The 22,622-nt window shown below is 37.2% G+C and overlaps 2 protein-coding genes across 2 annotated transcripts; both read left to right on the top strand.

Moving 5' to 3' along the window:
• Positions 1 to 9,135: 9,135 nt before the first annotated feature.
• On the top strand, positions 9,136 to 9,930 carry LOC106666985. The gene is made up of 3 exons (XM_014394560.2): positions 9,136 to 9,177; positions 9,236 to 9,450; positions 9,521 to 9,930. The coding sequence occupies exons 1-3, from the start codon at positions 9,166 to 9,168 to the stop codon at positions 9,714 to 9,716; spliced, it is 423 nt and encodes a 140-aa protein (XP_014250046.1). The 5' UTR covers positions 9,136 to 9,165; the 3' UTR covers positions 9,717 to 9,930.
• Positions 9,931 to 13,276: 3,346 nt separating this feature from the next.
• On the top strand, positions 13,277 to 20,833 carry LOC106670867. The gene is made up of 12 exons (XM_014401524.1): positions 13,277 to 13,283; positions 16,504 to 16,614; positions 16,680 to 16,861; positions 16,919 to 17,050; positions 17,110 to 17,262; positions 17,336 to 17,497; positions 17,560 to 17,742; positions 17,797 to 17,904; positions 17,975 to 18,151; positions 20,137 to 20,244; positions 20,302 to 20,475; positions 20,531 to 20,833. Exons 2-12 carry the CDS (start codon positions 16,507 to 16,509, stop codon positions 20,787 to 20,789), a joined length of 1,746 nt encoding a protein of 581 aa, XP_014257010.1. The 5' UTR covers positions 13,277 to 13,283; positions 16,504 to 16,506; the 3' UTR covers positions 20,790 to 20,833.
• The last annotated feature ends 1,789 nt before the right edge of the window (positions 20,834 to 22,622 follow it).

The raw sequence follows: 22,622 nt of genomic DNA, 5'->3' as shown, positions 1-22,622 counted from the left end.
GCGCTCTCGTTCCCCTCCAGTCCGACGTGCCCTGGAATTCAGGCTAAAACCAACCTTTTCTCGGCGCGCACAATGTTTTCATATTTTAATTGGATTTTGCCAACCAGTGGATCCCGTGTATACGGGTCTCTCAGGGGTCTCACCGCGCTGAGGGAGTACTTTGACCAGGAGCTTTGACAATTTATCTGAAGATCTTTGATTGGAAGAATTGGATCCGCTGGATGTTGGGCGGCTTAGCAGAATCTGGTTTCTGAAGGAAACGTTGAAGATCAGGATGACGTAAAAAAGCCCGTTCCCTGCTAAAACGGGCTTGTTGTGCATAGATGATAGAAACATTTTAATTTGGCTGGGTTGAACTAACCTACTAACTAAACATTTTTTTCCTTTCTCACTGGATTCGTGAACCAACTTAATTTAATTCATTGATTCCTTTCCTTATCACTTATACAAAATAAACTTCACTGACTCCTCGCCGTGTGACCATGGCCACATTTATAGTGTCCTTCTCGCTTGCTCCTTATACTCCCATAGTAGAGAGGATCTCCACCTCAAGTGGAACAGTCACTTCTCTCCCCAGTAATAGAAGCATAATTTTACAAGAAAATGCTAGTTTAATGGATGCATTAGACAGGTTTTTCCAAATCATGAACTAGCTGTTTGAATTCCCTATAAGAACATGACACCTCACCATCGAGATGATCAGTCCCGCGGGTATGGGATTTGGACGGATGTTCATCATCACATGTTAATAGTTCTTACAATTAGTCTCATTATAAATTCTTCAATTTAAATAAATTAATATAACCTTCCGACTGTGAAAAGGCGAATGTATTTCATGCTTTCATAGTTTTCCGGTGAAAATCGGAAACAACTGAACGTTTTCCTGCGCATCAAGTTTTCACCAGTGAATCATTTTAACAAATCAGACAAACTTTATTTACTAAACAAAGTAGAATAATAAAAGAAATTATGACAAATGAAACTGATTGGCTTGATTAATTAATCATTTCCTGTGTCTAGTAATTAATGGTGCACCAAAAACGTGTAATGTTTCTGTTCGTTAAGTGGACTGTATATTAATGGGTAAATAAGTTTATAAATTAAAATAAATGGGAAAGAGTAAATCCGAGGAGGGGATTGGGATACATTCGAGTTTGCACTTACCCCAACGTGTCTAGCTACGGGGACAACTGCTTGTCTCCTCTTCTTTCTTCGACTAGTTAGGGCCCCACAGTCTCCGGCGGATACGTTTGGTACCGAACTCTTAAGGGACCAGGGCAATTAGAAACCATCAATTGCGCACAAACACGGGTTTAGATAAGCAGGTACAATAACGATGTTTTCGGCTTTGGCTCTAGGCAACAACTGACTCGCCGACCGGCCGGAGACCTCCAGAAGGGTTCAAAAGGGTGATCGGCGTAAACAGTTTCATTAATATTACAGTTCAGTATGTAAAGAAATTTTCCACACAATTATAAAATTCTACGGCATGATAAAACATAATTTTCCCTGATTCTACCATAGAGCGCTCACAGGAAAGCCACTCATGCGGTTAATAAAGAAGCGAAAAATTGGCATCACTGGTCCAAAACGACGGATTCGAAGGTTGAGATATTCTTAATTAAGTGATAAAAAGTGAAAGTAACAGGATGTGAACGTGATATATCACTTTACAAAAGGACGAAGATTCTTTTAAGTGTCTCGTTTGCAGCCTGGCCTTGGCTTAAAAAAACCTTATTAAAATATGTACTCCTTCCATATTTTATTTCGATTTATTCAGATTTTGTTCTATAGATATTAATACATAGATGAAACTACATTGATATTGGTATGCCAGAGCCGAAATGCGTTTAAGTAACATTAAAAACACGCGAGTGTAGAAGAATGGATATAATTTATTAGCATGAAAGGAAGGGGGTTTTAAACCCAGCCCCGAGGAAATATCGAGTGCTCTGGGTTGTGGGAATGTGACCAGACTTCAATGTTTGTATGTTGTCGTGATGTATATATTGATGGACAACCATTCAACTTTTTTATTTAAAATTAAATTCATTGTCTTTCGACATTAGTTACATTAAATTTAAGGGTGGTGCGTTAATTTTGTCCATCAGTGTACATACCGTATACAGGGTGTCCTTTTCTGATGGCCAAGCTGCAATCAACCAATGATTCTATCAACAACAAAAATACGTCTTTAATTAAATTCACTAATTTCGTGGTCCGCCTGACCAATTAATATCTTTCAATTAATTAAGGTTTTTAGTTGAGATAAAAAGTGAATGGCACGAGCGGGATTCGAACCCACGATCTTTGGCTAGATACGCCACTGCTCTACCACTTGAGTTATTGTGAGCTCGATCTACTCGGACGTCAACTTCCCATCTCAACCCCACGTTTTGAGTTTTCCCTCCTTTTCGCCATTTGTCAAATGTCGTGTAATCGGTTTGGATTCTCGACGACAATTGAAATGGCCACGGAGAGCTTTAGTGAAGTATACTTCATTTTTAATTCATTAAATTCACTAATTTCTTGGTCCGCTTGACCACTTAATACATTACAATTAATTAAGGTTTTTAGTTGAGATTAAAAAATGAATGGCACGAGCGGGATTCGAACCAACGAAATGCCATGAAAAATGGCGAAAAGGAGGGAAAACTCAAAAAGTCGGGTTGAGATGGGAAGTTGATGTCCGAGTGGATCGAGGTCACGATTGCTAAAGTGGTAGAGCAGCGGCGTATCTAGCCGAAGATCGTGGGTTCGAATCCCGCTCGTGCCATTGACTTTTTTATCTCAACTAAAAACCTTAATTAATTGTAATATATTAATTGGTCAAGCGGACCACAAAATTAGTGAATTCGTTTATAGTATTAATTAATTATAATAATTAATTAATTGTTACGTCTTTTATATTTTTTAGTCTAGTTTCTCTTTTTTTGGAGAAAAATTATACATAGTATGTCAGGCTTAGCTCAACTTTAAAATTTCAAATTCGACCATATACATCGTGACTCATAATTATAAAGGATTTTTTACGCTGAAAAGAATGGTGCAGTCGTATTTTAAATTAGTCAAAAAATGAGAACGTTATGGTATAATGAAAGCGGCATCGTAATTTCGTTGAGGAACTGAATATTTAACGGCATGTTCGCGAAAATCCAAATTCCTCTCTTCGAAATATTGGAAGGGTTTTAGATTTTTCAAAAAATGAAATTAGATAAGATTCCGGACTTACAATTTTAAACCGAATCGCTCACATCTTGTCCAGCGACTTCGGGACTCTGACTATGACAGGTGTCTAAGTTTCTAAACCGTTGTAATTTTCGAACGTGAGCAGAGAAATATCCGAGAATTTCATACTATTGTCATCATCAGGTGGTTCACCGTAGTCCCTTGCACAAATGTCTATTTGGGACGCAGTATAAAACGTTCTTCCATACATCCCATGGACTGATGAATCCGAGTTCACCTCTAAAGCAGCCCATAGACGGTCAATATTATTGTACAATATAGATTGCACAATAATTTGACGGTTGCCCCTTAACGTTCAATAATATTGTACAAAATTTTGTTTGTACAATAACTTGAATAGTTTGAAGGCGATATTGAAGTTTGTACAATATTTTCTTACTACTTGTTGTACTTCACAAACTACTTGATATTGCGCAATAATGCCAACAGACGGTGCAATATTTTCCAGGTTGTACAATATATTTTCAACTTTTCGTCAATCATGCAATGTATTGCACAAACTTTCAATATCGTCTACAACTCAAAATATTGTGCAATAATATTGATCGTCTATGGGCCGCTTAATAACACACTAAACCGTCGGAATTTTCGAACATGGGCAGAGGAAAATTCGTACTTTTGTCATCATCAGGTGTTACACAGTATCAACGTTTGGTGTGGACTTCTAAGATATAAATTAATTCGGTCTTATTTCTACGAAAATAATTTAAATGGTGCTCAGTTTCTCAATTTTTTGAGGGAGGTTTTACCAACACTATTAGATGATTTTCCTCTGCAACAACGGCAAAGAATGATTCTCCAGCTTGATGGATGCTCCGCAGAAAATTCTTTGCAGTTGAGACGTTATTTGAATCGTCACCTCCAGGAAAAATGGATAGGACCACTACAATAAATTAAAACATACGTTGTTTTCTTAAAAATGAGATTGGCCCTTTGGTTATACTCCCTGCAATAATTATTTATTTATTAATACAATTATTATTTAATATATTTTTAAGGGTGCATCGCTCACAAAGAAGTACAAAGCTCCAGTAGACCTGTGTAGGAGCATCTCCTGCTGCGAGAACCTGCCAGGCTCCACCGCAACCGCAACACCTTACACACAGCCCTCCACTCCAACCTATGCTAATACATATAAAATTGTCCTACTCCCTCAAGCGCTATTCCTGTCTCATCCCCTACAGGGCGAAAATATAAGAAATCAAGCTAATGTCTTGGAGCATACTTATAGGCTGGGAGTGACTGTAAAATGGATAAAAGCACATTCATCGGGAATGAAGAAGCTGATGCATTAACGAAAGAATCAGCAAGTAGTTCAGAAGAAACTACTTCCACCAAGTACCTTTTGGTTACGTACAGGCTAGCTTGAAACTATGGAAAAACGATTGGGGGGCATCAACTAACGGAAGCACATCACAAGTTCTTTATGTGGGCATCTGGTCGGTTATGGGAAAACCGAGCTGACCTCTCATTATTCCATATTAAGACGACACTACAAGTCGATGCAAAAAACCAAATGAACAAACATGGGATCACATCCTTTACAACTTGTATATACTTATTCGGGGAACTGAGATCACCATTTGAGCGTCTTAACTTAAGGGGATAACGGGACACCATCATGAGCCATTGTCATGAGGAAATACAAAATATATTTTCTTAAGTTCCTCCATTCTACCGACTTCAACTTAATGTGACACATAGTGATATAGTGATACATAAGAATCATAATTGTATTTATCTGTACGTACACTTAATAATATTTTGTATTCAGCATATAGTAATTTATGCAAATAAAGGGAAATAAAAAATAAAAAACTCCGAAAGCCGAATAGGTAATAAGGACTAATATGGGATGGAATTTAAAGTTAGAGCAACAGTAGTTTTTCGAAAATATTCCCGATTATAGGTAAAAGATTGGTCTGTAGGAACTAAGAAGGTGAGTGGGTTTGTTGGGTTAAGGAATAACCTGTAATTTTAGGAAGTTCTTCTCAAGTTACAGTCCTTGGCAATGTTGGAACTGAGTCAGTCTTAAAGGAAAAAAAATCAAATTTGAGTTCATCTGTAAAAACACTTAAATATGTCAATCTGTCGACATATTTGATATTGTTTTGCTCTGATGATGACCATAAAATAGGTCGAAAGCTTGGCAGTAAAAACTGAATTTACTTTCTTTTTCAAGACCATACTTTGATCCAGGGTTTTCGTGAATATATTTATTAGCGCGAATGCATAGTGTGAATATTGTACCCCAATCGTCCCTCGATTAGATTATAGTCATATTACTTGTTTTTTAGAAATTGTACACAATACAATTACTTCCAAATGTAAGAAAGCAAAGTACTATTTCAAAAAACTACATGGAATTGTTTTTCAATAAATACCAAAATAATAAAAAAAGGAGAAATTAATCTCAAAAATTTCCATATTTAAAAAAAACACCTTTATAAAATTTTTTAAATAAATTGACAAACGAATAGATTGTATAATGGATTAGTCGACGAAAATAGAAACGAAAAAGAAGTCAATGTGATAAATTATGTCAATTAAGTATATGAACCTCGGGTGCAAGCGTTTTTGAAAAAAAGACTCTGCCTGTTGTGCCGAGATCTGCTGGATTCGAACACCGGACCTCTACCTTAAAGTGATGAGTTGACTTACAAGCCACCCCCTCTAGAATTTTAGTTTATATTTCCGATTATAATTTATTTAAGAAGATCAAACATATGCCATTACGTATAGACTTTGCAGTTCTAAAATAAGGTTTTATTTCCTGCAAATCAGTTGAGTCCTTTCAAAATTATTACCATTTTTTCGATTTTCGAAAAAGAAATAGAAGGCAGAAAAAAGCAAACAATTTGAAAAAAAATTTCCTCAATAATTTTTATTTTGCGATTTTGGAGTGTAGAAAACGAAAATCAATGTTTTTCTTCTTTAAACAATATTATAAGCTATTAAATCCATTAGATTTCGTTGTCCGATTGTCCAAATGACTTCTTTCAATTAATTAATCTTTATGTAAGGTATTGGTTGAAATAAAAAAGTCAGTGTCACGAGCAGAATTCGAACACACGACCTTCAGCGAGTGGATCGAAGTCACGATAGTTCAAGTGATAGAGCAGCGGCATAGTTATCCGAAGGTCGTGGGTTCGAATCCCGCTCGCGGCACTGACTTTTTATCTAAACAACACCTTACATAAATATTAATTCGAAAAGGTTATATGGTCAATCGGACCACGAAATCTAATGGTTTACTAATGCTTTTACATTTTACAGCATAAAATGGAAATTTGGTTTATAAGTGCAACATCTATAAATATTTAACGCGTTTATTGCCACTATTTATATATAAAATTAATTGACGATACAGTAAAGTTGGCTAAAAGTTTGTTTTTGAAAACCTAATGTGCGTTCGTTTTAAGTACCGTTTAAAGCCAATTAAAAACTAACAACAGTAAATAAACGTCGGGTTGATTTGCCGGAGGCAATCTTTTTCTCGTCGATTTCAGGTTGTGAAAACTATTATCACAAAAAAATAAGATATTTCCCTTAAAAATACCACATTTAATGTTTTACTTATAATATTTTGTATATGTGTTTTTTAATTAATTCTCATGTCTCAATAATTGACTATACTATGATTATCATTATGTTTCTATCGGCAATACTCACATTTGAAAAACTTCAAATTATAGGATTATCTGCAAACCATGATACCTCGTAGATGAAAATTGGAGAAAAAAAATCTTTTAAGATGCTAACAAAAAATCTAACTGCGATGGCAAAAAGGAGGGAAAATTCAAAAGGTGGGTTGAGATGGGAAGTTTGTAGCCGAGTGGATCGATGTCACGATAGCTCAAGTGGTTGAGCAGCGGCGTATTTAGCCGAAGGCCGTGGGTTCGAATCCCGCTCGTGACGCTAGCTTTTTTATTTCAACCAACACCTTATATAAAGATTAATTAATTATAACCTTTAGGAAAACGTTAAACAACTTCTCAAGAGAAAATTTTGATCATCCACATGTGTTAGATTTTTGTTCAAAGAAGAAAAATGTAGTTTTTCAACGGGTTTTATAGTTCTTTTCTTTTTTACCAGGATGTTATAATGTAACATTCCGTTCCCGAGAAATCATCGTCAACAAGACAAGAGGATCTTTAGCGTCCGCACCTGGCCTATTCGGCCTTATCGGACGTTTTGATTCTCAAGATGGGAGCTGACGCACCTCCGCATACGACGAATGAGTGTTACCGCCGCAGCATTGGTGTAGAGGCGCCCCAGCCTCTAAGGGCCAAGACAACCTCGCTCTCCGCTTGACCACTCCGAATGGTCGGGCCCGCATTGTGCATCGGGTCGTATGCCGCACGCAAAGGGCTAACAAGCCGAAATACGTCAGCCTGTTCTCCCGAGTACTCCCTAGATAGAGAACGCGACTCTATCTCCCAGAGTATTGGGGCTTCCCATAGCTTAGAAACTACCGGATCCGCCTCGGCCGCGGTTTTGTTTTTAGTGGAATTGCTAACCACTCCCTAGATGAGCACCGCCTACGGTAAAACCACCCGGCGCGCTCAGCCTACACCTGCCATGCGCATTCGAGGGACGCCATAGGCCCTGCGTAGGTGGTCCGATCCTTCGCTTCCCCAAGGGTACCACGCCGGTCATACGCACAACAATGCAAAGCATACTCGAGTCAGAGAAACCGATTCACTACCCGTTTCCGTTCGCTTACTCACGCATTCGAGGGACTATTCAGCGTTATCATCGCGTCCTCAACGCTTACACGCTGTCGTCCGGTCGCAACGTCTCCCTTGAGGCCGGGGTTAATAACGCTGGCCATACGCAAGCTTCACGAAGGTCCCAGATAGAAGACAGCCTCTGTCTAAGTTCCCGCCGGGGGCGTCAACACAAGCCACCACGAATTCGTTCCCAGTGTAACTAGGGCTGAATTTGGAAGTTACCCCGTTGTACAGATGGCCATACACCCTCCCCCGTCTATGCAGACAGGATCTAGTACACTGGCCCTCGCGTGACTCTGCTAAGGCACCCGCCGCCCATGCCAACCCTAGGCCGACACGCGTAGAGCTTGTGGTTCAGAGGTTGCCACGCCCTCTGGGCTGCACCGTTATTTTGTGCCCGGATACCCCCCTTGCAACCAATGGTTGGGAGGGGTCACAGGATAGAATGAAGGAACTCGGATTGAGTTATAATGTAACAATGTGCAATACCTTTGAGTAAGACAAACCGTATGTAAATAAGTTTTGGTTCGACATGCTCTAACACATAAATAATTCGGAAAGTTGCCGAATCATAGACAGTGATTGTGCAACAAGCTAGGCTTCAATATTGATCTTGAAGTGTAGGACAAATATTTTTAAAAATTTACTGGGTAAATAATATCTTCTTAATAAATAAATAATATATCCTTAGACTTATGTAAGGCTAATTTTTTTCATATTAAATAAGTAAGAAAGAACAATATGTTATATGTTATATGTTATCATAAATGTCATAAAAATTACTTTTCGTTTCAGAAAGGAAAAGAACAAACATGTCTCCGAGAGCCCTTGTGGTACACGAGAATATTGTGTTCGCCCGCAGAGAAGTTGAAAACAAACTTCGAAAAACTCCACTTAAAGACAAACAATTTTATTTATTTTGCTATAACTCCCGAATGTTTTTTTGTCGAATAAACTTCCAAGTTGGGTCGGCGGCCAAGTTAAACCGAAACAATAAGAAAATAGAACAATTATTTGTTAAATTGCAAATCACTTTCGAGTCAGTAATAAACTTGAACAACTCGTCCGTAAAGGGTTATGTAAAGGCCTCGCAATCGTGAAAGGGGAAATACGATGCGTATAAAACGTCGGTACGTTAATTTTAATTAAACAGTATAAAACAATACGCGGGAGCCAGCACATCATGTTCTCTATTGTGAGTACTTTTTAATTGATCGTATAGTACCATGTTAAGTCGGATTATCTTGATTTAGGCTATTATCGGTTTTGGTGTGCTTTGGAACGCTTTAGGAACTCCTCTGTTTCAAGTACCGGTGATAGTTGAACAAGTTAGCCCTGTCGCAGATACGACGTCCAAACTTTTAGTCGTGCCTCAGATCATAGAAATTTTCGATAACAGCATCGACGAAGTGCCCAATAATTCAAATGCAAACGGTCAAAGTACACAGCTTGTCTACATGAAATCTGCGTGAGTATAATAACAAAACAAATTTGAAATTCTTATCTTCTTTTATTTCGATTTGTGTTCGCTTTTCCAGGTTCGGACCTAACACTTACAGTGTAGTTCCTGTTCCAAGGTTGAAATTTTTCTCAGGGAAGAGGCCGTCTTTCTTCTGGTCCGGGCCTTCGTCAATGAAATCTCGAACGCCGGTAGTCAACGAAACCGCAAAACCCGTTGTAGCTCCTGTTGCTCGTCCACTGCCGATCGGCAAAAAGTCGAATTCTACTTCTTAAACCGAATTCTAGTCAGGGCCAGGGTTTTTTCTCAATTGCATTCAACGTGTGCATTTCTCTAGTCGGTTTTTCCTTCGTGATCGCTATGCGTGAAGTATTACGTGACCACCATTCCATCCAGCACCGTATCGTGAGTATTAATAACAGCCAATCGAAAGTAGAAATTTAATAAATGCGAATAATAATTTTCCTATTCATGTATATACAATTTCTCTGAGATTTGAATGAGAAATATAGTATTTATAAATTTTTTAAATTTATTTATTAAACCTTTACAAATTACAAATAAATTATTTTCTATGCTGCAGCCCAAAACATTTTAAAAAATCCCAATTCCAATTAGTATTAAATATTACTGTATGTTTGTGAATTCGTTGAATGGTACATGTGTTATCATAACCGCCGGTTGGCAAAGGTCAAAGGTCGGCAAACAGCAAGAAAGTTCAGAATGGTCTTGATTATCTCGAAAACTTTCAACGTTTATTGCGGAAAGAACGGAAAACTTGAACAATAAAGAGTGTCGACGAAGAATTCATTCTTGTAAATAGATGAACAAGATCGACTGTAAACCGGATTCAATGAATGTCTTCTGTAAGTTAAAAAGTAATTAGTAATCCATATTTGTTTGGCGGTCATAATTGGCCATACGGGCACTCTCAATACACAATAATGACACATCTACACAGAAAACAAACACTTTGAGCCCTGAAGATGATCTCAATAAAAATCGAAACGTTGGCACGATAAAGAAAATCTTTTCTAAACCTACCGCATCTCACGATTTCCAAAATAATCATTGACCATTTCAATTATTTCAATTAACTGTATTTTTATCTAAGAACTTGTTTGAGATGGTAAAGTTGGTGTCACGAGCGGGATTCGGACCCACCACCTTCGGCTCAATACGCCACTTCTGCGGGGTTCGAATCCCGCCTCGTGACACTAACTTTTTCATCGCAATCAAGACCTTACATAAAATAGAATTATTAATTGCAATAGTTAGTAATGTTTTTGACTTATGTTGATGATGGGCTACAGAAATGGTTCAATTTGAAAGGATGTTGAACATAGAGTGTCTGAAACATTTAGAAGAACAGCGAGTACGGGCGGATCCGCAGATATATCAACTATTCAACTAAGTTTGTTATAAAAGAGAACGTTAATTGCATGCAGTTTCAGTAGAAAAATAATTTTCATTAATCCAGACCTCAATCTTGTGTAAAATCAGTGTAAAATAATGGTTGCAAGCCCCAAAACGTGTTCTCATTAGAAAACTTTGTGCAGACAAAAAATTTCTGAATAAACTGAAGTGGCCAATGCTGTAAACTTAGGGATAGATCGAAATGTGTCGGAGATAAGGGAAAACAGGCCGTCCCAAAGATTTCAGGCAGAGTAAATGCAGCGTAAGTAGAAATATCAACAACCCTCCCAAAACAGTACGGACAGGTGGACCCGAAATACCTGACATATGACTGTGAAAAAAATGACTGTCAACAACCCTTTATCGAACTTACAGGATAATAAAAGACTATTATAAAGAAATGAGATATTTAAATGATGGAATTCAGTGAGTATTAGCGGACCCATTTATATCTAACATATACACGCAGTGTAAGTAGAAAAATTACTGTCAACAACCCTTACCGCATTAGTGCATTTATAAATTATTTTATCAATCAAGTAAACGACCTCTTGGAAAACCGGAAAAATTGTATTTTTTTTTTAAATTGGATATTTGAGGTCAAAGAGAACGGTGAGAACAGGCGGAGCCATAGATATTTGACCCTGATTACACACAAACAAGTATAAACGTTTCTGGAATATTCACAATAATTTCGGGCAAAATCACAGTCAAAAAGGCAACGTTTTCGAACAAAAAGTTTTCAAAAATTTCTATAATTTAAAAAAGTAAGTACCCTGTGTGATCGTCATTAATAACACAATAGTTCAGATGGTGTCGTACCTTCCTTGGCTGTGATCTGTCCGGGAAAAGTTGGGCGGTACCAAAGAATGCGTGAGCTTTTAAATACAAAACTGAAATTACAAAGTGTTGGCAACACCAATGCTGATATATGATACGAAGGCTAACGAAGCCAGAGGAGAATAAATTTAAAAAGCAAAAATCAAATTCTTACGGAGGGCCATGGAATATACTGGATTTTGGAGCGATGGCTTTCGCAAATTGAACGCATAGACGAATCAAATCAATTTCGACCTGATGACCACTAAGACGAAATCCTGGACGACGATGCAGGACGTGAAGACAGAACAGGCTGAAAATGATGGCAACAGGCCAGGAAAAACGCGAAGAAAAGAAGAAGATGGAGATTGATTAAAACATGTGGTAAAATATTGGAAAATGTAATTAATTTAATTTTAATATCAGTTGATCTCTTGTCAAAACTTACGATATTGGACAATAATTGGGTACGATCATCGTAATACCGATACCCAAATTTAAAAATATTCGGGTACATTAGCCATGGGATTTAGTTCCAGCCTTCAAAGGGTATTATTTAAATTGCATTTCGCATTGTTCGCCAAATTGAAACTTCAGAAGAGTCCGCCAAGGTCTGAATAATCCCACTTCCTCATTAGAACGCCGGCCCACACGTATGCCCTAAGAAAAGGGGAAATTAACTCGCCAGGGTTTGGAAATTGGGTAATAAAGGAACATGGAAACTCGGTGGATCCTATTAATTCGCCGATGTTACAACTGAAGTAAATTATCCCCTTCCAATCAAATATGACGAATTCTCGTATTTCCCGTTGTGCGACAAAGGTCAGAGTTCAAAAAAATCTGAAAAGTCATACAAAGGTGACGTGAGATCGACCTGATTTTTCACAATCTCAATATTACAATATTAGATTCATTTTCTTTTAAATCTAACCCAAACAACGATTACATTACTAACCTAGCATAATTATATCATGTTATTTAATATCTCCTGTCTCCCACAAAAAAAAAAAAAAAAAATGGATTGGGGAAATACATTTCATCATTGCTTGAGCTTTAGAAAATCTTAAAAGAAGTTACAGTGGTAAAACAATCCTCATAATATTGGATAGCCTAGCAGCTATCAAACATTAGCATGTAAAAAAAAGTCATATCAGAACCAGCTAGTGAATGCATCCAAAATCTGGGGAAACACAAACAACCTGATGAAATCTTGAGTACCAGAATATAAACAAATTTTGGGTAAGGAAAAAGGCGAAACACTGGCCAATGGAAGATCTGTATGACCCTATACAGTGAACCTACTTTTGGGATAGGAAAAACAAACACAGAATCCTCCATCTCAGAATGGATCCAAAAAAGACAAAAGAAGAAAATTGAGTTGTTTCCTTATTTTGCGTTGGCTAAACAGTGATTAAATAACGAGAAAATTTTCTCTTTTATAACGGAACACAAATCAGTTTATTTTCGACCAATCTTTTATATGTACTAAATTGATCGAAAACACTTATAGAAATAATATTTAAAAACAGTTGTTCCCATTCACCTGGCCGTTTTTAGCTCAACAATATTAACAACTCTGATTTTCCGATCAAACCATAAGTGTACAAGTAAGGTTTTGGCGTTCAAAAATGTTAATTTTTATATGGCATAATTACATGAAACGTATTGTTCAATTGTCTAATTTATGGTCGGATGTACGTTTTAGTTAAAAAATAAATTTAAAGATTATTTGGAAATCGTGAAATGCGGTCTGGTGTGACGTAGGTTTTAGAAAAACATTTTCTTTATCGTGCCAACGTTTCGATCTTTATTGAAATCATCTTCAGGGATCAAACGGTTTGTTTTCCGTGTAGATGTGTCATTCTTATCTTTCTTGTGTCACGCACTCTCAACAGGACTTCCCACCCATGGTCTCAGAAGGCTGCTGGTTTCATTTGGCTCATAGACCGTATGTTAAAACTTCCATTAACTCCTGCTAAATATAAAAAAGAATTAGATACTATTAAAACCATAGCAAAAAACAACGGGTATCTAGAAATATTTATTGATAGGTTATTAGTTAAAAGAATAAAAAAATTAACTTTAAAAGAATCAACAATATGACTCAGCCACCCCACCATAAATGAATCATTAGGTTTCCGTTGTTTACCATACATTGGTGAATTATCGGAAAAAGTTAGTAAAATTTTTAAACAAGAAGGTTTAGCTATATATAAGCTATAAGAATAGCTTATAGAAGTAAGGGGTCACTAAAAAACATCCTTTCAAAACCTAAAGACAAGGTAGACAGCTTGACAAAAAGCGGGGTTTACCAGCTCAATTGTAATGACTGTAATATTAGATATATAGGTCAAAGCGGTAGAGGAATAAAAACGCGATTAAAAGAATATTTGCCTAAGTCGAACAAATTTTCGGAATTCAAGGACCATCTAAAAGAAACAAAACATAATTTCAATTCAAATGTAAATACAACAGTGTTACATAGTTTCAACAAAGGAAGATTGGTTTGAGAAATTTGAAATTAAAAAATGTAAAATTGAACATGGTGATAAATGCATTAATAATATAACAGATTTTGATCTACCTCCCATTTTAAATATGTATATAAGTAATACTAAAACGACCAAATAATTAAACTAATTATTCTAATTGTTATTATTTTTTATAATAATTTAATAATATTAAGGTATTATTCTAATTATTTTATTTTTATTTATTNGCAAAAAAAAACCCAGCTCCTCATTGGAACGTCGCGTTGGCGGGGGTATCAGCGGGTTCACTTCTGCAATTCATGTTGAGAGACGTGTTTGTGGAAACCCTTCAACCTGAGGATGAGCTAAAGGGCTCGAAATTCGGATTGTTGCGAAACAACTTAATGTAGGAACCATCTTTTTTAAAAAGGATAAAAAAAACAATTGGACTTGCAAATGTGTGAATTATTAGTGAGGTAATTTATTTTATATATAAAAAATGTTATTGTATATATTAAGTTATTATTTTTGTCAATCATTAATGTCATAATTACTCATTAATTTACTTTACATAGATGGCTTGTTCACCATATATAACCGAATGCTGGCCATGTGCTTCATAACCTAAACCATTGCATTTGTTTTTTCCGATGAGAAATTTTTTTTCTCTTCTTTCTTGGGAAAGTATGCACTGATGTTTTTGATTTTTTGATTATTAAAATGTATATTAATTATGTATATTTTCTTAATAAATAGGCCCTGATGATGGCAACATAATGTTGCCGAAAGCTTGGTGATTCCAACACTTTTGTCCTTTTTTCACCTAGTAAAGACCTTAAAGAAGATATTGAACTCTACATTGATTATCTGCAGGTCGATCTACAAACATCATTAATTCAATCTTTCAACAATACAGGAGCAATGCATATTAGCCCAATTTCAGCTATCAAAGTGGGACTGGTATTGTCACCGTTGATAAAAGGATGGCTTGTAAAAGTGCTAACAGACTTTTAGGACAAAGTTGAATAAAACCTGCCAAAATAAAAACCAATCATAAAATCCTCAAAAGTATAAAAATAAATAAGATGCGTACCAAAATGTAGGCAAAATCAAATTTTTAAAAACTTTAGACCCTTTCAAAAAAAAAAAAAAAAGGTAACAAGAGGTTTCGAATAATAAAAAAAATCAAAACCTAATAGAGTGGACATTAATCAAAGACCCAAAATTTTACCTAGCACAAGTTTTAGGCTCCTTTGTTGGAAAGAAATAGTTACAAAAATTCAAACGGCCAACATTCTAAAACATCAAAGAAGGCTTGAAACTCCTCATGTTCGAGTTTGGGTGGTATGGAAAGTCCTACCATATCCACAACCCCTGGGAAAACGATATCAAGTAACTCTGACGTGGGAGGACACGAGGGAATTCAAAGCAACGACCAGACAAACTAGCATAAAAAGGAGCAGTCATACATTTTAGACGAAAGCCGATAAATTATAAAATTGCTGGCACGTTAAATGGGAAACTCAGCAAATGGTTTGAGAAAGAAATGATAACTGGATGTATTTATCAGGTGCAAAATTATCGAAGTCTTCCTCAAGATTTCAATTAGGGAAGGTAAAATTTACCCTTCTTTCTCAGAAAGGAAAAAATAATAGACTTTATAAACGTAATATAAACTATAATATATATATATAAAACTAATAAAAACGATATATATTGGAAATATATCGTAATCACACCTAGAGAAATATTAAAAAAATCGAGGGTCAATCCAACAATTCTTTTAGGAAGCAGTGAAAGAAGGGAGAAGTCACCAGTGACCCCGGAAGGAAAAAAATCCTGCTGACCCAAATATCTGTATATAAGACAAACCCGTTTGTGATGTAACAATAACATTTTGAAATTGAAATTAATTTCATACTAATTTTGAACTTCGATCTCATTACATCAGAGAATATTATAATTATAAAGAACGAGGGTAAATACTTTTAATCCTGGACTTGAAGTTATGTTTTTCACGGTGAATCGATCAATAAAAATTCATTTATGAGCACATTTGCCTTGATCAAATATCATATTTTATAATTCAATTAAATAATACAAATTACTATATTTTATGTGATTTTATAAATTTTAAGTTAATTTATAGATTCGATGAGATTTTTTTAAATATTTTACTTACAAATGAATGTTAATTAAAACAAGAGATTGCCCTGTGACCCAAACCCAAATTGGCAATATAAACTATGCGTTGTTTACAAAGAGTAAAATAAAATAATCATAAAAACACTTCTCCAATTTCTAATTACTTAATCAGCATATTTTCTTGTTACTTAACATTTCGTGTTTGGAGAAGGGGATGTTGCACAGTTGCTGGCTTTATATGGGCAGTGAACAGTCAGGCAGTCAACATTTCTTGGTCAAACTCCAGCGGAGAGACGGCGGTTCGGAAGAAATGAAAGTCATAGTGAGTAAAACGAAAGTGACAACACACACGCGAACTTTTCTTATCTAACTGTGTTGCGATTGCAGACGATTCTGTGCGCCGTGGCTGCCGTTTCGGCATACCGTGAACCAGCACCACTCGGAAAGGATGGTGTCGTCGTGGACACACCCGAGGTTGCGGCGGTCAAACTGGACCACTACCATAAATTGGCTAAGGCCGGTGGGGCGGTTCCGCATCAGTTGCACCATAGCCACTATCGTCATCACGAGTACGTAATCCCTTTTTTCAGTATTTCTATTATATTTTTTTACATTTCTTTTATTAGATATACACCTGTGGATAACGGTGAAAGGTACCACGGGCCTCCCGCTCCTTTGAATCATGACGGAACCGTCGCTGATACTCCCGAAGTTGCTCATTTAAAGTCAGAACGTGTAGCGCAGCTATCACACGCGTTGTAAGTTTAATTAACTATAAATTTCATTAATAAAATCAATTTGACTTTTCAAATTTTAGCGCGAAAGTTCACCATGCGCATTATGTCCAAAAGAGATCCCTTGGACATTATCAAGGACCACCTGCACCATTAAACCACGATGGAACTGTCGATGATACAGTAGAAGTCAAGCATGCAAAAGCTGTTCACTTTGCTGCAGTTGCAGACGCATTGTGAGTTAAATGAGCATTAATAAAAATAGAAAAATAATTACAATAAGTTAATATAAAAACATTGACGAAACAGGTCTAAGAATCATGTTGAAGACAATTCAAACACGGTTTATGAAAGAAGACTTAATAAATATGATGGATCATATGAATCTCTCAACCACGACGGAACTGTAGCACAGACCCTGGAAGTTCAGCACGACAAGACAGTCCATTTTGCCGAACCCAACAGAGCACTGTACGTACTTTATGTCCCATGTTTTCAACATATTTTTATAAATTTACTAATTAAAATTTTAGCCAAACTTATCGCAGTTTTCATAAACGTTCTGCTCAACACGCTTACCCCGTTTTGGTCAATGAAGACGAACATTTGAGGTATCACGGGCCGCCTGCTCCTCTCAACCACGACGGTACCGTAGCCGACACTCCTGAAGTCGCCTATCTGAAAGCCGTGCGTGTCGCACAGCTTGCCCGTGCTTTGTAAGTATTTTTATAAATCGACATTGAAAATAAAAATTTAAAAAATAAATTTAGCTCAGTAGCGCCAAAAGGACCGCCACTTACTCACGAAGGGAACGTAGACCACCTGCCCGAGGTGAAACATGCGACCGCTGCTCACCTCCACGCCCTTTATGAAGCTTAGTGAGTTTTTCCTTTGGGTTTTCAAGTGAAAAATGTTTAACAAGGCTAACAGACTTCTTTTTATTGAAAGTGCTAAAGCTCCCAAATCACAGGAGGAAAATTATCACTTCGTTGAAAAAAGGTCTTACGAACCGGCTGAACATTACCAAGGGCCTCCAGCCCCTTTGAACCACGACGGTACCGTCGCTGAAACCCCTGAAGTTCAACAGTTACGAGCAGTTCATTTGCATACAGTCGCAGCAGCGTAGTAAGTTTAAAAAATACGAATACAATTGCTAATGCAAGCTGTCCAGAGAAATATATTTTCATTTTATCACAATATTTTGTTTAGACATTGCAAACATTTTGTTTAGAGGGCATAAATTATTTTTTAATAAAAATACAATTTAGTTATTCCATCATAAATTTTATTAAAAATAAATGTTTGCTAACTAATATATATAAAGTGGGAAGTTTATGGGACGAAAAAAAGCTGAGGTCATCGCCGGCCCTCTGCGTGTTTTCGGGTTTTTTCTCTTCTATCGAGCGTATTTTGCTTTAAACTGCAGCCATTTGAGGGTTAAAAAACCATATATCTGGTTACTGACTCTCTGATTTCAAATAAATACTACGTTGATATCCTAGAATGCTAGTCTCTCGTTTGTACCTCAGGTTGTCAAATACAGAATAGAAACAAAACATACAATACATATCACCACAAACATAGATGGTGGTCACATTCACTCCTCCAGAGCACTCGATATTCCTCGGGGCGCGGTTGAACCTACGCCACTCTCACTAATAACTTACTTTTACTCTCCAGACGTCATACACTCATCCAGAGTACTTCCTCGGGACGGGATTATAGGCAACCACTTCCTTTCACGCTAATAAATTACATTCATTACAATAAATAAACACAAACACAACGCTCGATAGAAACATAGAAGTTTGGGCACATTCACTCCCCAAGAGTACTAGATATTCCTCGGGGCGTTGTTGAACCCACGACACTCGCTAACAACTTACTTTTACTCTCCAGACGTCCCACACTCACCTCAGAGTATTCGATATTCCTCGGGGCGCGGTTGAACCTACGCCACTCTCGCTAATAACTTACTTCTACTCTCCAGACGTCATACACTCATCCAGAGTACTCGATGATCCTCGTGACGGGATTATAGGCAACCCCTTCCTTTCACGCTAATAAATTACATTCATTACAATACATAAACACAAACACAACGCTCGATAGAAACATAGAAGTTTGGGCACATTCACTCCCCAAGAGTACTAGATATTCCTCGCGGCGTTGTTGAACCCACGACACTCGCTAACAACTTACTTTTACTCTCCAGACGTCCCACACTCACCTCAGAGTACTCGATATTCCTCGGGGCGGGGTTAAATCACCCCTTCCTTTCGCGCTAATAAATCCCATTCATTCCAATAAATTAACATAAATTCAAACACAAACACACATAAAAAGAACTATGTTCATTTAAAAATCCCTATAGCCCTGAGATACCGGAACGGCGATCCCACTGCCGTGCTCCAAGACTACGCACAGGTCCGATGATATGCCAAAATATTGTCTATATACATCAAGCCTTCTACAATTGAAAAAGTGTTCGACCGGTATTCTATCCTTGCATAACGGGCACCTACGCGGTCGCTTTCCGGCCAGAAGGTATCCGTGCGTTATTCTTGTAGGACCTATGCGTAGTCTTGTCAGTATGGCCTTTTCCCTTTTTGAACCGTTTTCAGTGGACCAGGGACCGACTTCTTTCTTAACCTGCCACAGTTTAGCAGGGTTATTTCTATTTCCCAGCGGTTTTCCCATTCTCTTTTTACAGAATTTGAAATTAATAGTTTTAAGTCCGCTGGGTAGGTTGGAAAGCGTCGCGGGGCCTTCCAGCGGCTTCTTTGGCCGTCCTGCCTACTTCTTCGTCAACAGCTATCCTACTAATAAAAAACCAAAACTAATAAAAAACTACATAAGTTGCAAACTATACAAGTTAATAGGATAATTTTTTATCTAAATTGACTGTTACAAAAATGCCTCTATTTTTATACTAACATGTTAACATTGGCATTTTCTTTATTCACATGTTGTATTACATATAAAACAAATATACCAAAACAATCAGGACAAAACGTATCATAGTTAAGTCTAAATTTTTATGAATAATATGAAAAAGATCATTGTTAATTGAAATAATAATATATTGCTGAATTTTTTTTAATTAACAGCGCTAGAGCACCAAAAGGAGCACCTCTTAAGCATGATGGAACTGTAGACGATACACCCGAGGTAAAACACGTGAAGAACGCCAGGATTCATGCCCTCATCGATGCATAGTACGAGCTAATTATATATTTCATGACGGTTCAATTTATTTATTTGTAATTTTTTAGTGCAAAAGCGCCCCAGGGATATTATCAGGAGGAGGAACAGTATCATAAATTGAACAAAAGGTCGTTACGCTATCACGGCCCACCGGCTCCACTTAATCACGACGGTACTGTTGCTGAAACACCGGAAGTCAGACATCTCAAAGCCGAGCACTTAGCGGCAGTCGCTGAGGCATTGTACGACCAGAGCAATATTAACTTGAAAATAAAATTTTAACAACTTTTTTTTCAGCGCCAAAGCGCCTAAGCATTACAGGGCAAACGACTTCCAAGATGACAGGAAGTATCGCGGATTCACACAGCCTGTCCTTTTTCAAGTTCATCCAAAGTCCGAAAGCGGCCAGTTTTTTCACATAGAGAAACCGCATGTCCCTCACTTCCGCCCTGCACCCCTCAACCACGACGGCACGGTAGCTGAGACGCCGGAAGTACAAGCTAGGAAAATTGAACATTTAAAAGCATATCACAAAGTTGCCTCTCAACTAGGATAATTTATTAAACTTATCTGTTTTTAATAAAATTATTTTTGGGCGTATTTATTTATTTTCTTTTTTATTTTATTCCGGACTGTTTTCATGACTGACCAATATCCAGCGCTTCCAATTCTTCCAAAGCAACCAGACAAATTTTTAAAGCACCTTACTAACAACCCAACTACTTCAACATTTCTTTTGCCAACAAACTGATCCGTTCTGCTTTCAAGAGTCCCACACCAACCTTCGATAACTATACTGCTAAAGCCTTGCCTTCACTTTACCATCCCGAGAACCCGCCAAGTCGCCTTCAACGATGATGAACACGTGACCGCCTGGCACTTTCATCCCCCTCCGGGTTTAGTACTCGACAAAGTCACTAGAATAATAAAAAAATACGCACAAATTTTGTAGTGTGGATTGATATGTTCGGGGCACAAATAAATAAATAATATTTAACAAAAATGATATTATGTCAAGTTTAATTATTGTAGATCATATTGGTTACTCTAACCTCGAAGTTTTGGTTTCCCACACTAATTCAGCTTCTCGCCAACTACAAATGTTGGGTCTGTTCTTTAAATTGTTAAACAAGACTACTCTTTATACTTTTCTGTGGTTGGCCTTAAGCGAATTTAACCATTAAAAAATGACAAAATAAATACCACCACTAAAGCAGGTGAGAAGCCGAAACGCTACGGACAGACCAGCGAGGGTAAGCAGACAAAAACGAGTGGGATGGACCAAACTACAGGTTCATAAAATTATATAAATAAAATTATGCCTGCAAAAATTTTCAATTGCCAACAAAAGTTACAATCTTGAGAACATGTTCTGTACATTGTCACTTTATAAAACCTGCCAATTTGAGAGAGAGAGAGAGAGAGAGAGAGAGAGAGAGAGAGAGGGAGGGAGGGAGGGAGAGAGAGTGAGAGAGAAAGAGAGAGACGAGACGAGACTGGATGAATGTATGGGTGACTGTGTTTGTCTGTGCGAAGAGAGAAAGACAAAAGAGAGAGAGAGAGACACCAAGAGAAAGGGAGAGAGAGAGAGAGAGAGAGAGGGAGAGAGAGAGAGAGAGAGAGAGGGAGAGAGAGAGAGAGAGAGAGAGAGGAGACTGTATGCACGTCTGTGTTGGCGAAGAGAAAGAGAGAGAGAGCGAGAGAGAAAGAGGGAGAGAGAGAGTGAGTGAGCGAGAGAGAGAAAAAGAGAAAGAGAGAGAGAGAGAGTGAGAAAGAGGGAGAGAGAGAGAGAGTGAGTGAGCGAGAGAGAGAAATAGAGAAAGAGTGAAGGAGAGAGAGTGTGAGAGACAGAGAAAGAGAGTGAGAGGGAGAGGGAGGGAGTAAAAGAGAGGTTGTAGAAAGAGAGAGAGAGATAACTAGCGATATATTTTTTACATATTGTACCAGGAAAACGTAGAAAAAGAGAAGAAAATGCCAAAGATGAAATTTGGCTAAGATTAAAGGAATTGTGTCAATTATTTTCTTGTGAGAGTTATTTAACAGGCTATAAATTAATAAATTCTTCTTTCGTACTTTATTGTAGTCCTTCTTTTTTTAATACATTACATTATGAGGTTTCCGTGCCGATCCTGTATTTCAGGATATACAGTTCTTTCTTGACATTTCAAAAAACATTTTAAAAGAAAAAATTACTTAATGAAGAATTTGGAAAAACTAGGTGGATGGCCAACTTGACTGCATGTTTTCTTCAGTTTTTGTCAACTTTTCATTGAAAAATTATTTAACTTAAAATGCCTTTTCTGCAATAACAAAAATTTATATCTTGAAAATGCTACGGGATCGCCGAAACATTGCAAATCTTGACTATTGACAAAACGACATACCAAAA

The sequence above is a fragment of the Cimex lectularius genome, unplaced genomic scaffold (assembly GCF_000648675.2).
Source record: "Cimex lectularius strain Harlan isolate CLEC.00 unplaced genomic scaffold, Clec_2.1 scaffold147, whole genome shotgun sequence".
In the NCBI taxonomy this organism is placed as follows: domain Eukaryota; kingdom Metazoa; phylum Arthropoda; class Insecta; order Hemiptera; family Cimicidae; genus Cimex; species Cimex lectularius.
The sequence above is the reverse complement of the archived record's forward strand: the minus strand, read 5'-3'. Positions and strand labels throughout refer to the sequence as shown.

What these genes read in the sequence shown, in the direction of transcription:
- LOC106666985 (XM_014394560.2), top strand. An exon ending in CTTGTCTACATGAAATCTGC is followed by an intron (nt 9,451 to 9,520) that starts GTGAGTATAATA and finishes TCGCTTTTCCAG; the next exon opens with GTTCGGACCTAACACTTACA.
- LOC106670867 (XM_014401524.1), top strand. Translation starts at nt 16,507, where the DNA reads ATGTTGCACAGTTGCTGGCTTTATATGGGCAGTGAACAGTCAGGCAGT. An exon ending in CGGAAGAAATGAAAGTCATA is followed by an intron (nt 16,615 to 16,679) that starts GTGAGTAAAACG and finishes TTGCGATTGCAG; the next exon opens with ACGATTCTGTGCGCCGTGGC. An exon ending in CACGCCCTTTATGAAGCTTA is followed by an intron (nt 17,905 to 17,974) that starts GTGAGTTTTTCC and finishes TTTTATTGAAAG; the next exon opens with TGCTAAAGCTCCCAAATCAC.